Source organism: Vipera ursinii (assembly GCF_947247035.1).
Source record: "Vipera ursinii genome assembly, chromosome: Z".
Classification (NCBI taxonomy): Eukaryota; Metazoa; Chordata; class Lepidosauria; order Squamata; family Viperidae; genus Vipera; species Vipera ursinii.
In genome coordinates this window covers 31,271,233-31,286,420 of record NC_139517.1, presented here as the reverse complement: position 1 = coordinate 31,286,420, position 15,188 = coordinate 31,271,233, and the positions used below count along the sequence as shown (strand labels likewise).

Sequence of the window (15,188 nt, the reverse complement as noted above, 5' to 3'; positions counted from 1 at the left end):
AGGTGGGAATTCACAGTCTCCTGGCTTCTTGCCTAGTGTGTTTTAATCACTAGACCAAACTAGTTCTCTTTAAACTAGGATTGTTACACCAAAGCCAGTACTGTATGCTATTAATTTGCATTTTTGACTGTTCTATAGAAGTCCTGCTCTCATAAGGTTTGAAAGTAGAGATTTACTTATGTATTAATATAGTGTATAGCAATAAAGGTGGAGGAATTTACAAGAATAACTGGGACAGCATCTTTGGTCATATGCAGATATTTAAGCCAAGCATGACAGAATTATAGAATATTGGAGCAAAGAACTACCAAAGGATACCACAATCAAGCCAGTAGCACCAAAAGTAACTTTCAGACCAGAAAATGGCACACAACGGGTGTTCTTTACCTGTTAGAAGAAGAGAAGAAGATGCTGACTTCTAGCCAATAGCTAGGGAGATAATGGCCGGAACATATTGCCTGAAGATGAGTCAGGAGTCAGTATTGCTTTCTAGGTGGGGGAAAATTGTGCAGGTTGCAGGGCAGAAGGTACAACTGTTGCCTCAGGCATGGCTAAATTTCATAAAAGCCACTCAAGGAAGGGGAGCGGCATCTTGCAGTTGGATAGGAAACTCTTCTCTCTGTGTGGCATTTGGGTTTCTACTTTGGAATAAAACAATCAAAAGGCAGATCTTGCCTCACCCAGACACCCACATAATATTAGATGGACAAAAGGTGCCAGAAAGGATATTGTTAGGCATATGGTGTTAGCCTACAATGTTGGGTTGAAAATATATTAACCATGATGTTATGTCTTTAAGATGTTAATTGGCCAATGGGTGTGTAAGTGTTCTCATGGCCATAAGACGGAGCTAGTAACGTAGCTTCTTTCTCTCTCTGAATTCACTGCTCTCTACTATTATTGTTTCTGCTCTGTTACTGTGATAAATCTGAACTGTGTATTGACCTCTGGACCGGTAAGAAGACTTTTTACTCAGTGTACTCTTGTGTTTACTGTGTGACTCTTGCTGCTCTCAGTACCCTTCCTTGTCTGTGCAACTCTTTGGTAGCACAAGGAGACCTCTGCACAACAAAATTTCTTAACAGATATTATGGGACAGGTTGATTCCTTTTTCCCCCCAAAACCTCCGTCACATTTAGGGCCAGTACAGCAGGTTTTCTCAATCTTGGCAACTTTGAGATATATAGACTTCAACTCTCAGAATTGTGTGGGATTTCTGACTTTTTAAGGACCACCAATCTTGTTTGAATCTGACCAGTTAATATGATTTACCAGTGAGATTTCCATAGGGACTAAGCATCAGAAAATGTTGAGAAAGAGTTTTCTACTTCCTCCAGAACTATGATTGCTTACCTTTCTCTTAAGAAAAACAAGCACATTTTGACCTTTAAAATTGTTCCCTGTATTTTATTAATGTAATGGTATGGAATAGTTTCACTCTGTGATTTGATGGCTATCTTATTATTTTACACACACACACACACACACACACACATTTATTAGTATAGGAGGGAAAAAGTGATCTGTTCAGAATATCCCTTATATGACAGTCTGTAAGTATTACAAATTAAAAGGCTGGACATCAACTTACTTAAGACATAAAGCAAACTGTGTGACAAAATGAGAATCCTCCATATCTGCCACTGCTTCAGCCTGCCTTCTGAAATGGTGTCACATGTTTGACCTTCTCATCTACTTTTTCTTGCAAGAATTATGCTGTGGTGAGAATTTCTGTGTATTCATATCTGCTTCATTTCCTAAACCTTTAGTTAAATTGTGATTCGTTTCTAAACTTCCCAGTTGCCACACTTTCTCATTCTCTTTTACTAAGTTATTCCTGGTTTTCTTGACAGCAATTAATCCAAGATTTGCGATGACAACCAAAGACCCGATGGATCCCTATACCAGCAATGTAAATGTAGATGCAAATACAGATGTAATCGTAGATGTGGAACACGGTACCTTGTTTTCCTTTTTTTAATACTGCTGAAATAGTTCCTTGTTTGCTCAACTGGTCTAACTCCCATAAGGACCTTACTTGACTGCATGACATAAATAAAACCACAGACTAAAACAACATTTTGGAACCACTCAGAGAGGTATTGTTCCAAACATTTTCTGGAGGGAAGCCATAGATGTAAAATTACTAACAATGATCAGAGTTAGACTCATCACTTTATGGTGACTTCTCTCCTATCTTTGTGGGTAGTTCCAACTGGGGCAATAGAAAAGAAGTACTTAAACTCACTGCTACTATCAGGTGCCAGAGAACTCAGAATTCTCCCTCTGCTTTACAGACCTCTCCTCTTGTTGCACTGACCACTAAAGTAGTAGGCTTCTGGTCCAATTAAAAGTGCTGGTTATTACTTTGTTAACTGTACAGAAATGTAACACAAGGATATTATCAGGCAACATCCTGTCAATCTTGAATCTGCCTGTCTGGTTCTTACTTCAAGAGAGGGTCATTGAGAATTCTCTTCCTCAAGAGGTGACAGGTGGCACCTTCTTAACAGTGGCCTGCATTTTTGAATCTCCCTTTTCCTGCAGTTATATATGATTCCTACCACTCTTCTATTTCATAAGCAAGAAAAATCAATCCCTCTTCAACAAACCTTTGGCCCTGGTTGACTGTGGGTATCTACCACAGGAACTTTACTAAATTAGTAATTACATTGGTCTTGATGTTTTCATTTCTTTCATTTTTTTTATTCTATTATCAGTGGTTCATTCTCCAGAGTCCTTCCAGATTGGAGCAGCTACAAGCCTTGTTAAATAAACAAACAAAATTCTTTTGAGGGAATTACATTGTTTCAGCAAAGATGGGGTGGGAACTTTTGATCATGTTCACACTTGCTTAATTACTTAAATGTTAATTAAGTGATACATTCCTAATTGTCTCACAGCTTTTCACTCTCTTTTGTTCAATTCTTCCTCCTTGTTTTCTTGGCAGCAACTAATCCACAATTTGCGGTGGCAACAAAGACCCTGATGGATTCCAATACCAGTGATGCAGACCCAGATGCATTCATAGACCCAGATGTAGTTATAGACCCAGATGCAGTCATAGATGTAGAACATGGTATCTTGTTGTCTTTTCCTTACATTGCTGAAATAGTTCCCAATTTGCTTAGTTGGTCTCACTCCAACAAAGATCCTACTTGACTGCATAAAATGGTTAAAGACCACTGACTAAAACATTTCTGCACCCTCAGGGAATTATTATTCTCAAGGATTTTGGAGGGAAGCCATACAAGTATAACTAACTGTTATAGCTTTATTTGCAGGTAATATAATATAATGTGATTGCAAGTACTAACGAATCACTGGCCTCATTTGGAGTCAAAAAGAGGACTTCTTTAAATTCCCAGTATAGAAATGTTCTTCCAGCTTTACTTTATTCTAGATTTTTAGAATGCTTATGATAAATATGGATATATTCTATTTTCTTGCCCATAAGGATATAAGAATGATTAATAAATTTTGACATGAAGATCACTAAATATCTGCAAATGCAGGCAAAAAATACCCAGATTAGTAAAGAAAAACATTTGTATATTTCCGTTTCATATAAAAAAGGTGTCTAGGCCCCAAGGGAATTTTACATCTTTCAGAAAGCCAAACATTTTGATTAATGAACTGCCCTGATTATAAAATCAATCAATGAATTGTTTTTCAACTTTAAGTAAAGATGGAGAATGTGAAGTGACCTAATTATCCAGCATTATTCCAGAGTGATTAAAGCTGTATTCCAATATCTACTTACTAGTGATTAAACTCATAAGACTTACTTATAAGGAGACATTATATGAGTGTACGCTCTAATTAATATTTGCATATTATACAAAGCTCTGATTTTCTATATAGACATGACTCTGTATTGCTCTTGTGGTGGTTTATATTGTTATCCACCACCATCATGGTGGTAAACATAACATTTCCTTCTCTCTCTCTTTTCCCTACAACAAACCTGTGAGATAGGCTAGATAGTGAAAGGTCCAAAATCACTCAGAAAGATTCTATGGCTAAATGTGAACTTGAATCTGAATAGATTTGAATCTGGGTTCCCCAGCACTGGCCAACATCTGAATTATTGGCTTTTGGATCACTAATATTAAAGATATTTAATTTAATTTGTATACCGCCCTTCTCCAGAAGGACTCAGGGCGGTGAACAGGGCAATACATAATAAAAACTGGATACAAAAATTAAAAAGTAATTAAACAGCAATGCCCGGAAATAAATTAATACACATTAAAAGTTAAGACCAATTTATAATACCCAACCCCATCCCATCAGGCCAGGCCGGATTGTTCAAAAAGAAAAGTTTTGAGATCGCGCCGGAAGGAGCGAAGGTCGGGGGCCGTGCGGAGCTCAACCAGCAAGCGGTTCCATAGGTCTGGCGCGCCCACAGAGAACGCTCTCCCCCTGGGGGCCACCAATCGACATTCTTTGATCTGAGGCACCCATATACCCATATATGCCAAGGAAAAATAGATTAATCTAAATGTAACCTCATCTTTTCCATTTTGTATTCCATAATTATTCTTCTGTTTCCTTACCTTTCCAGATTTTTACCCAGGGACTCCCAAAAGTCCTTTTCCTACTACAAATTTTTCAGAGATTCTGGATATTTTGGAGACCACTGTAATGAGCACTACAATGACCACAATTATGGGCAGCTCCCAGCCTGTCGTTCGAAGTGGGACAGCTGATAACCTCATACCTGTCTACTGCTCCATTTTGGCAGCTGTGGTTGTGGGTCTGGTGGCATATATTGCCTTCAAGAGGTAAGTAGACAGAGACAGTCTGGAAAACAAGTGTACAGGAGGAGTGTTGTGATATATGAACAGTGATAGGTGGTGGCTGAGGTTTATCTTGCTCATGGACTAGATATCCTTCAGTTATTCAAACTACTTCTGGTACCTGTACTAAGGACATAATTTTGGCTGACTATAGTGAAATTTAGTCATGACTGAGCACATTTTGCAGTTAAAAGTATAAACCACAGCATTACCAATGGCAATATAATGGTTTGCATGCAACTCTCATTTTCCTTTGAAGTGTGTAAAAATAGTCGTATCATTGACTATGCTTGAACAGTCCTCTAGGACCTAAATACTGTTGCCGTCCTTCAACCCTACATAATTTGCAAGCAGGGGAGGCTAAGAGGGAAAGTAGAAAAAGGGAGCAGCCGAAAAGGAAGCCACTTTGTGAGTATGTGCTTACAACACATGCACAACATTTTTCATGCTGTACTGCAGGCCATATTTGACTTTTAAATGTAATTCCTGGAACACTCTCAAGAAAGTAAATGGGGGTAGGATGCAAATTAATTTGATTTATTTTCATATGATGATTATTCTTCATATTTTAATAATTTCTAATAAGCATCTTTTGGTGGAGCTCAGGGGCCGTGTCTCTGGCATGCAACAGAGAAGAATGGAACCATTCTCTGCTCCCATTCCCCTTTTACTGTATTTTACACCCTTCCCTTAAGTGATAGGCATCTTTATAAAGCCAAATAGATGTACTTCAATAATTTCAGAGCTGGCCACATGCAATTATTCTTGAGTGGCAAGGATGAGCATCCTCTAGAAACAACTTTTCAGGATTGAAATTTCTAAGTTGCTGTTATTAGAAACTAGATCCTTCTTAATGCCGATCCAGGAACATCTTGCCTCTAAGATTGCCAACTTTTAAGTGACCATAAAAGAATGGGAAGATGATAATGATTATATCAATGCTATGAATCTCTGGCTGATTGCAATAGCTCAAGTGGTTGATAAAGGCATAGAAACATTATAGGCATTACTCTTTCCTTTCTTTTCTTTTTTGCAAGAATGCTGGTTTCTGTTATAAGATAAAATCCATTATCTTATATTTCAATCTTTATAAATAAGCTCACTAAATATAAAATATTCTGTTTTTAGAAAGCCAGTTGTCTTGGGTTAAATTGGAAAGCATTTCCTAAAGTGTAATGCAAAGATCCCATGTTCCTGCCACTTCTCCTTTCCATTGATACCTACTGTACTTCCTTCTCAAAGAATAAGAGTTGAAAGTAATAAGAAACATACGATTACTTTACTTTGTAATCAGCAACATACGGACTGGGCCTAGGAAAAGATTAAGAAAAAGCAAATAGGAAATAAGAAAGTAGATCAGTTGTGGATCCAAGTCCATCCTTTCCCCCATTCTCCACTTCAAATACCTTGAATCATCAATGTTAGATCACATCATTACCATATGCATGCATATTCTTGAATCTCTTTATCTATTAGGAGCTCACTGACCCAATTCCAAGCTCTTATAAAAGTGGCTTCTTGCTCTTCTGGGTAGCATGGTTGTGCTCAGCTCTTAGTTAGAAAGCATCTTATTATTGATGGGTCCTCCAGATTTTCATGAGCTCCAAATCTCATGATTCCTTACCACTTGTTATATTTGTCAGGGCAGATAAGGTTTACAGAATAATAGTGATAGCGATGATGATGATGATGATGATGATGATGATGATGATGATGAAGTTGGAAGAGACCTTGGAGGTCATCTAGTCCAATCCCCTGCTCAGGCAGAAAACCCTATACCATTTCAGAACAAATGGCTGTCCAGTGTCTTCTTAAAAGCTTCCAGTGTTGGAGCATTCACAGCTTCTGGAGGAAGGTTATTCCACTGATTAACTGTTCTAACTGTCAGGAAATTTCTCCTTAGTTCTAGGTTGCTTCTCTCTTTGGTTAGTTTCCATCTGTTGCTTCTTGTCCTGCCTTCAGGTGCTTTGGAGAATAGCTTGACTCCCTCTTCTTTGTGGCAACCTCCGGGATATTGGAACACTGCTATCATGTCCCCCCTTGTCCTTCTCTTCATTAAACTAGATGTACCCAATTCCAGCAACCGTTCCCTATATATTTTAGCCCCCAGTGCCATAATCATCTTTGTTGCTCTTCTCTGTACTCTTTCTAGAGTCTCAACATCTTTTTTACATCGTGGCGACCAAAACAGGATGCAGTATTCCAAGTTATCAAGGCATTGTAAAGTGGTATTAACATTCATGTGATCTTGATTCCATCCTTCTGTTAATGCAGCCTAGCACTGTGTTGGCTTTTTTGGCAGCTGCAGCACTCTGCTGACTCATATTTGATTGTCTACCAGGACCACTAGGTTTAGTAATGCCTCACATGTGCCCCATTTTAGGCATAACCCTACAAATTCACAATCAGTGTTGGCAATTGCAGTGACTTTCAGGAGCTAATATAAATGAAAATATCCTTATCTGGATTGGCAAACTAATCCATTAGAGTGAAAGTTCTGTCTGGGCACACTCCAAACTTCATGATGTGTAGAAAGGAATTAATTCTCAGTGACACTGCCAATTTTATAGTGTATCACGGGTCAGAAGAAAAAACAGGTACCCTTTGCTCAACTGTCAAACATTTTCACCTCTAGGTGGAACAGCTGCAAACAGAACAAACAAGGTGCCAACAACCGTCCTGTCAACCAGACGCCTTCCCCAGAAGGAGAGAAACTTCATAGTGACAGCGGCATCTCAGTTGACAGCCAAAGCCTCCACGATCAACAGCCACCAACACAAACAGCATCTTTACAAGGCAAGAGGAGGGGTCAAGTTGAAGCTGGGAGGGCAAGTAACCAAAGCACAGGAATGAGATTCAGAAATAAAAAGGAAACCTCTGATTATCAAAAGATACTGTAGCCATGGCAGACACCAAGAGGACAGTTAATCCAAGAACTATCTACTTTTTAGATCACATCCCTCTTGTTGCTTGTCCTGTAAACCAACCAATCCCAACTATAGTTTGCCCCAGGCAGATAGCAAGCATGTACAAGTTTTTTTTATTAAAGAGTTTTACAAAAACAAAATTTTACAATATATCCCCAAATCCCTCCCACCCCAAACCCGCCCACTTCCCCCCCCCACTTCCCAGAGCTAAATACAGGATTATAGTTACAATAATCATATTCTAAATAAAAATTATGCATAATATACAATTAACCAAATTCATAATGTGCTTTAACTCCCCTTTAACATAACTACAAATAAAGTACTAATAACAATATCCCACTAAAATCTACTCATAAGCTAAATGGAACTTTTTAGTCCCATATTTGTTCTGAATATAATCTATCCATCTCCTCCAAACTGAAATATATCTTTCCTGTAAATGATCTTTCAAGTAAGCAGAAATCTTAGACATTTCTGCAAGATTCGAAACTTTAAACACCCATTCTTCTATAGTGGGCAAACTATCCTTCTTCCAATATTGTCCCACCAGTAACTGTGCTGCTGTTATCATGTTCAACATCAAGTTAGTTTCTTTAACATCACAATCTACCACAATACCCAATAAAAACAATTGCGGAGAAAAGTTTTTGTTGATGCCAATTATAACTAACAAATCAAGTAAAATTACAATGGGGAAATAAGCAAGGTGGGGCAAATAGCTTTATTCCTCTGATTTCAAGTTTCACATTTCCCCCCCCCAAAAAATATATATATATATATATCAGATTTAGTGTTTTTTCATTTCATTTGTTTTGGAGGGGGGGCACATATGTCAAGTTAAATTTATCACTCTGGAAATTCTAATTTTTAGTTTGTACTAAAATTTGTGTGTGCATTGTGGTGCACATTGCTCTAAACTATTTTTGTTATCTATTTTACTTATATACACAGATTTTACAAATAATTATCTAATATAGTATATAATTAGTAATATAATATCAATTTGTATATAATTCATGGATATATATATATACATATTTGTGGTTAGACTTTTCTCTAAGATATATCTCTTTCAGTTGTAGTCTTCAGAGATTTGAAAATTTGGGGTACCTCATTTTTGATCTATGTTTTGTTTTAAAAATACAAAATCTGATCAAGTTGCTTTCAAAGATAAAGCTAAACACACTTGTCACCCTTTCTGGGAAAGAAGGCTGGTCTTCTTGCTACTTTATAGATATTAATATTAATTGAAAGTGTGTAAAATGATTAGTTTCCCAAGAAATACTGTAAGACAGTGTTTGCTTGATGATGAACTTAGACTCAAGTTTTCAGTCCCAGGACATAGTTTGAAAAAATCCATTGTTATTTTAGTGCTTTCAAGTCAGTGTGGACTCCTGGCAACTGCTGGGACAAGATCCCGCCATCTTTTTGGAAAGGTTTTTTAGAGGTTTGCCCAGTGGTGGGATTCAGCCAGTTCGCACCAGTTCAGCAGAACTGGTAGGTAATTGCCCAGGCCCAGAATGGGCTAATGCCTCCTTAAGTAACACCAGCTGCCTGCAATTAGTGCAGGTTCGCATCCCACCAGGCTCAAGGTTGACTCAGCCTTCCATCCTTCCGAGGTAGGTAAAATGAGGACCCAGATTGTTGGGGGCAATTAAGCTGACTTTGTAATAATGCCGCTTGGGGTGTGTGTGAAAGCCCTAATAAGCAGGCATATACATAGAATGAAGGCTACTGCTAAGTTTGTAAGCCGCCCTGAGTCTTCGGAGAAGGGCGGGATATAAATGGAATTAAAATAATTTTAAAAAAAATAATAAATAAAAAAATGGACTTCCGGAAGCGGCATTCACACAGAGAACTGGTTGTTCACATATTTGAATCCCACTACTGGGTTTCCCATTGGTTCCTTCCTAGGACTGAGAAAGAGTGACTGACTCAAGGTGACCCAACTGGCTTTGTGCCTAAGGCAGGACTAGAACTCATGGTCTCTTAGGTTCTGACCTAATGCCTTAACCACTATACCAAACTGGATCTCTTGCTCATATTCTATCATGTTTCAAAATATTTATACTAGTTGTTTAAGTCCAGATGAAATACAAATAGTTGCAGAATAGAAACAACAGATATCGAAACTTGCACTTCTTTTGTTTCCTACACTAAAAGTCAACCTAATTTTCACTCCAGATAGATGAATTTCTGTGCAATTGGCATGAAAGCTAGTTTACTTCTATTAGGCAAATAGGTATGGTCACTAAAACCATATTTTGCCTAGTAACTGGGAGACATTTTTATACCTAAGGACATAAAAATAAACTATTCTTGTAAAAAATATGTCAACTCTCATTCTACTTCCTCTGTACTTCATCATAAATGGATTTATACTTGGGGTTGGTTTGAGGGATGAGAAGCCAAGGAGGCTGGAGAAATGCAGTCAAACCCAGCCCTTGGTCACTTCTTAGCTAAGAAGCTCAAGAACACCACAATCTTTTCTTCTTTGAAGTTCCTTGGACCTGATTCTGAGTTTTCACAGGCAGCCCTGTCCTATTTTTCTGCTCTCCACATGTTCACTGGGAGTCCTGAAGATAAGCTGAACAAGGATTATTTTAAATGTCATAGTTCTCCATGCCATCCAGAGTCCCAGAACACACAGCAAGCTGCACTGTATTCCACAGAAGGCTGTCCTTCAGGCTAAATGCCTGGAGCTTAGAAAGTGCTGTATGGTAAGGGTGAATGAGTAGTTTTGTCCTTTATCCTTTGCAAGCCTACTTGTGCTCAGGTGATGATCTCTCAGAATTTGGATCCACCATTCTTTCTTTCCACAGATGCATTGGGGTTGAACCAAATGGGAAATCCTGAAACTAAAATGAAGATTTATACATCTTTTAATTTGAGAGATGTTCAGAATTCAGTGATTACAACACTAATTGTAATGCAGGCAAAGAAAAAAATGTCAGAATATTAAAAGTGGCTTGAATATTTATGTCTGTGTGAAAATAATGATGGATATAAAGTTACCTGGATTATTTAGAGCAATTCATATTCTGCCTTGCCCAGTGAAGTTCAGGAAATTATCAAGGAAAACCTCCATCCAAATCTTGAATATGGTTTACCCTTGAAAGCATATTGATTTGTTTATATTTCTTATAAATCACAGAATGCAACTTCAATAATTCCATATTTTTCAGAATGTTCTAATGCTATTTTTAAAATACATTAGTGCTAAAAAGAATATATCATCAAAGGAATTTTACATGAAATGCAAATAAATGTAATATTTTATTGTGAAATGCATCTATAATACTTACTCATTTTTGTGCCAATCTTTTTTTTTTGCCAGTTAATACAGAAATAGGATGGAATAAATTCACATGAAACTGTCTTGGACCAAAAAGACTCTGAGCCAAATGTTGGGTCTCCCACAGTAAAGGACTATCTATGGCTCCCACAATAATACCTGATCGTTTCCCCTTTCCATCCTGGGCTTTCTCCCAGGAGCATGCACAATTGCTGAGGATTGTTGTACTGTATAAGCCAGGGGTGTCAAACTGCCAGCCCGTGGGCCAGTTGCATCATATGGAGACCACACCCACCCCAGCTCCGGCAATGCAAAATACATCGCGATACGTCACAACACATGATGTGATGTGGCGAGTTTGACACCTAGGGTATAAGCTATTCATTTTCATTTGTCATATTGTTCTGGGGCATTGTGGGGAATCTAAAATGGCTTCCAGCCATCTATTTCTAACTAAAACCCACTTTGGAAACATGAAATAGGTGAGTGTCTCACATGCTGTTATGATTGTTTTTTTAACCTTTCTCTATTCCAAACTCATTTCTCAATTTCAGGTCTTAAAGGAGATGGAAATCTTTACACCAGCCTGCCCCCTAACAAACGCGAGGAGGTTGAAAAGCTGTTGAATGGTTCCACAGAGGAGACATGGCGCCACCTGGCTGGAGAACTAGGCTACAAGGAAGATCACATAGACTCCTTTACACAAGAGGAGTACCCTGTTCGTGCGCTGCTCTCTGATTGGTCCAGCAAGGACAGTTCCACCATGGATGCCCTTTATTCAGCCTTGCGCAAAATCCAAAGGGGGGACATTGTGGAAAGTCTTTACAGTGAATCCACTGCTAGCTCACCAGTGTGAAGGAGGGAGAAGGGGCAGCAGCATTCTGAGTTAGCTCCTCACTTCCCCTATCCTACTGGTGTCTCTTGGAAGAAGAATATGTGAAGGAAAAATAGAGCTCATTCTTTCTGGGGTCACTGGAACAATCCTGTAAACATTGATTTAGTTATTTTTTCTCCCTCTGCCCTACTGTCCTGGTATTTTCATTCAATAGCTCTTGCTAGTAACAGACAATATGATGATAAAAGGAAACGGAGGGGGTGGATGCCTTGTTTATACTGTATGTGCTCCTTAAAATCTCCTGGACTGATAGATTCTGAACTGCTGATTCTGAACTGAGGCAAGAATGAAGAAAGACATCCAGTGGTGGGATTCAGCCGGTTCGCACCACTTCACCAGAACCAGTAGCTAATTTTTTGTTGCCCAGGCTCAGGATGGACTTCCGGAAGCGGCATCCACGCAGAGAACCAGTTGTTCACATATTTGAATCCCACCACTGAAGACAGCAGTCCAATTGCTTGACTTCTCTTTCAGGTGCCTCTGACATTTATCCTATGCGCTTCTCTCACGATCCCACCTACATTAGTTCTCTTTCTGCTCTTGCACACCTTCTTCCCTTCAGTCACCAGTTTACCCTATTTAAGCACATCTGAAATCAGGAAAAAAAAAACAAGGAGACCAGCCAGATACGTTACAGAATGATGAAAGATTCAAAGAAGGCAGAAAGAGCAGGAATGTTGGGCCTGAAACAAGGAGACATATGGTGTTTAGAGGACAAAGCGAACATTTGTTTTGAGGCAACCTCCTGGAGGGTCTCTTGAGTGGGGAGAAAAGAAATGTGGACCAGGTTTATAGCTATCGAAACTGACAACATGAAGATCAAAGTAAGAAGTTAAGGGATGGAACCCAAAGAGAAAAATAACCACATTTCTCTCCAAGTATTGGTGACCACATCAAGACTATATTTGATCCTGCCCTTGTTTTCTTGCTCAGATGCATTCTTCTCTTGCTCAATAAGGATTTTTTTTAAAAAAAAAAAAAAACCACACACCTCTTCTATTTTTCTCTTTCTGGGTTTGACTGAAACCAGTAAAGTCATATAAATCCTTGCTTAAAGGAGCCAGATAAGCCACACTGATGAGTGGACCTAATTAGAAGCAAACAAGGCAAGTGGTCCGACATATTCATTCATTTTCCAAGGGATGCTGCTTTGATGATGCCACATGCTCTACATTCTTCTTCAAACTGGTAAACCAATCACTGTGTGTTAAGAAGCTGTTACCTCTGTTGCATTAAAAGGGGAAGCAAGCAGACGGAAAAAATAAATCCCTTAGTGGCCTTAATGCACAAAGTGGGGAGCAATCTATATGAAAACATAGCTGCTCTCAGAGATAGAATTTGCTGAATGCTATTCCTGTGTGAAGTGATGTACAGCCACCAAAGCACCCTATTTTCTGTTTTCAAATATTAGAGGGATATGAAAGTACCGGTACTATGGAGATAGGATGGTGGGGAGGTATTCTACAAGCTAACAAGAATCACCAAAAGCTTTTGGGCAAAAAACAACAACAACCTGGAACTGAACAATTACCTCCCTCTGTATCTGTATTATAAGATTCATGTTGGGTTTTTTTATTCTTATTCTGATGATATTCAGATAGACCTGATTAAAAAAAATGGTGGCATTTGAAAGCTGATAGGGTTTTAAACAGTTGACTGGGCTGTTCATGGGGATTGTTTAGCTGCTCATCTTGTTCCTCTGAATTAAAACTGTGGAGAAGAAATCTCTCCATCATATGTATGCACGCACACGTATATATAAATATATACTTAGAAAGTAATGGGAATACTTCCTGGGGAATGTTAGTTAAGAATGCTAATTAATTTCCTTTCTCAACCAAGAGATGATTAGGGAAGCTTGGCAGTCTGCACAAAGTGTTGCTATTCTGATCACTTTTCTGTCATCATACCAGTTTTAATGGTTTGCCTCACCAGAAAACTTCTATTTTAACCTTGACATTTTAGCTGTCAACAAAACGTAGTAGCAATTTTAAATAGGACGGTACAAACAGATTGAGGAAAGTTAATTACATTTTTGCTTTCTATTTAAAAACTTTTTACAGAACAACTAGAATCATATCTTGTTTATGGGATGTTGCCATCACATAACAATAATCATAAAAAAGAAGCCAGAGGGAGAGCTAGTAATGTATCCAATGGACTCTTAAATTGTTTTAGAAAGAAAACATGGAGGTAGGTGGAGGTACCTGTGGACTTCCTGATTTTGAGCCTAGTCTAACATTGGCCCACCTTGTTTAACGTTCTTTGATCTGGCAGCAACCTTCATTTATTCAGACAGAAGCCTTTTCATATCTGTTCTGAAATCTAACTTCTCTTTTTAATGTTATGAAGGGGAAAGAACTTGGACACACAAAGCAGGCACTTTACCTCAGAAATCCAATTCCACAATCTAGTTCAGCCTCCTCTTGGTAGATCAGTCTAATGGCCCTTTTCTCTTCTTGTAGAGATATGTGCCTTGTTGTGCATTGACTATCCCAAAAGAAACAAATAGTGTGCCAAATCTTTTTTGCTTTTCTTGAACATGCAAGGCTATTAAACAGTTCTGCCTTTTAAGATCTACTGCATTAAGCCTGCCTTTTTTCTTGTGGAACTACCAAATCTCTACAGATTAAGAGATACAGGCAAGATAGAAACTCCACTGGAATTCAGTTGGTTTCAGATTTTAGGAAACAGAATTTATCTTAGCAGGTAAATTTTGGCACATGCCAGTATATACAGTCTGAATTTGGAGCTTATTGTCTATCCTCTGCAAAAAAAAAGAAAGCTCTTCTATATGCTATTCCTTATTGTTCTGAAGGCACAGTAGGAACAAGACAACCAATAAATATAAGAGGCCGAATGATTAGTATTCTTGAATAATAAAACTATGAGGTATAAATGTGTCATATTATAACTGCATTATGCAACAGCTACAATTCCCAAAATCATTTTTCAGCTGCATGATCTTAGAAAAAATGGGACTGCTTTAAAATGTTGCATAGACATCCTACGTTTGTCCTTCAAAGCTTCTTTTTGTAATGAAATCAGAAATGTGGTACAGTTATATTGATTAACATAGCTGTGTGATTGATTGGTGCTGTTAGCACTTGTATTTGAATACCCCTCCTCATACATGACTAACAGGGACACAATGTCAGAGAACAGCAGTTCCTTTGGAATACAACTTTTTCTTTTTCTATTGTTTACCCAGGAAGTTAATGAATGTTGAGTTCTTATGCTAACAACCCATAAAAAGAGATGGAAAT

The 15,188-nt window shown here is 38.3% G+C and overlaps 1 protein-coding gene across 1 annotated transcript in view; it reads left to right on the top strand.

The window, feature by feature from the left end:
- NGFR (nerve growth factor receptor) overlaps positions 1 to 11,883 on the top strand; it is a gene marked incomplete at its 3' end in the record, with an annotated part of 75,382 nt that extends 63,499 nt beyond the window's left edge. The window contains exons 4-8 of the mRNA XM_083376505.1: positions 1,854 to 1,958; positions 2,951 to 3,079; positions 4,568 to 4,787; positions 7,438 to 7,598; positions 11,582 to 11,883. Of these exons, the coding sequence (XP_083232631.1) occupies positions 1,854 to 1,958; positions 2,951 to 3,079; positions 4,568 to 4,787; positions 7,438 to 7,598; positions 11,582 to 11,883 (917 nt within the window). The remainder of the gene's footprint in view (positions 1 to 1,853; positions 1,959 to 2,950; positions 3,080 to 4,567; positions 4,788 to 7,437; positions 7,599 to 11,581) is intronic.
- Between the last annotated feature and the right edge of the window lie 3,305 nt (positions 11,884 to 15,188).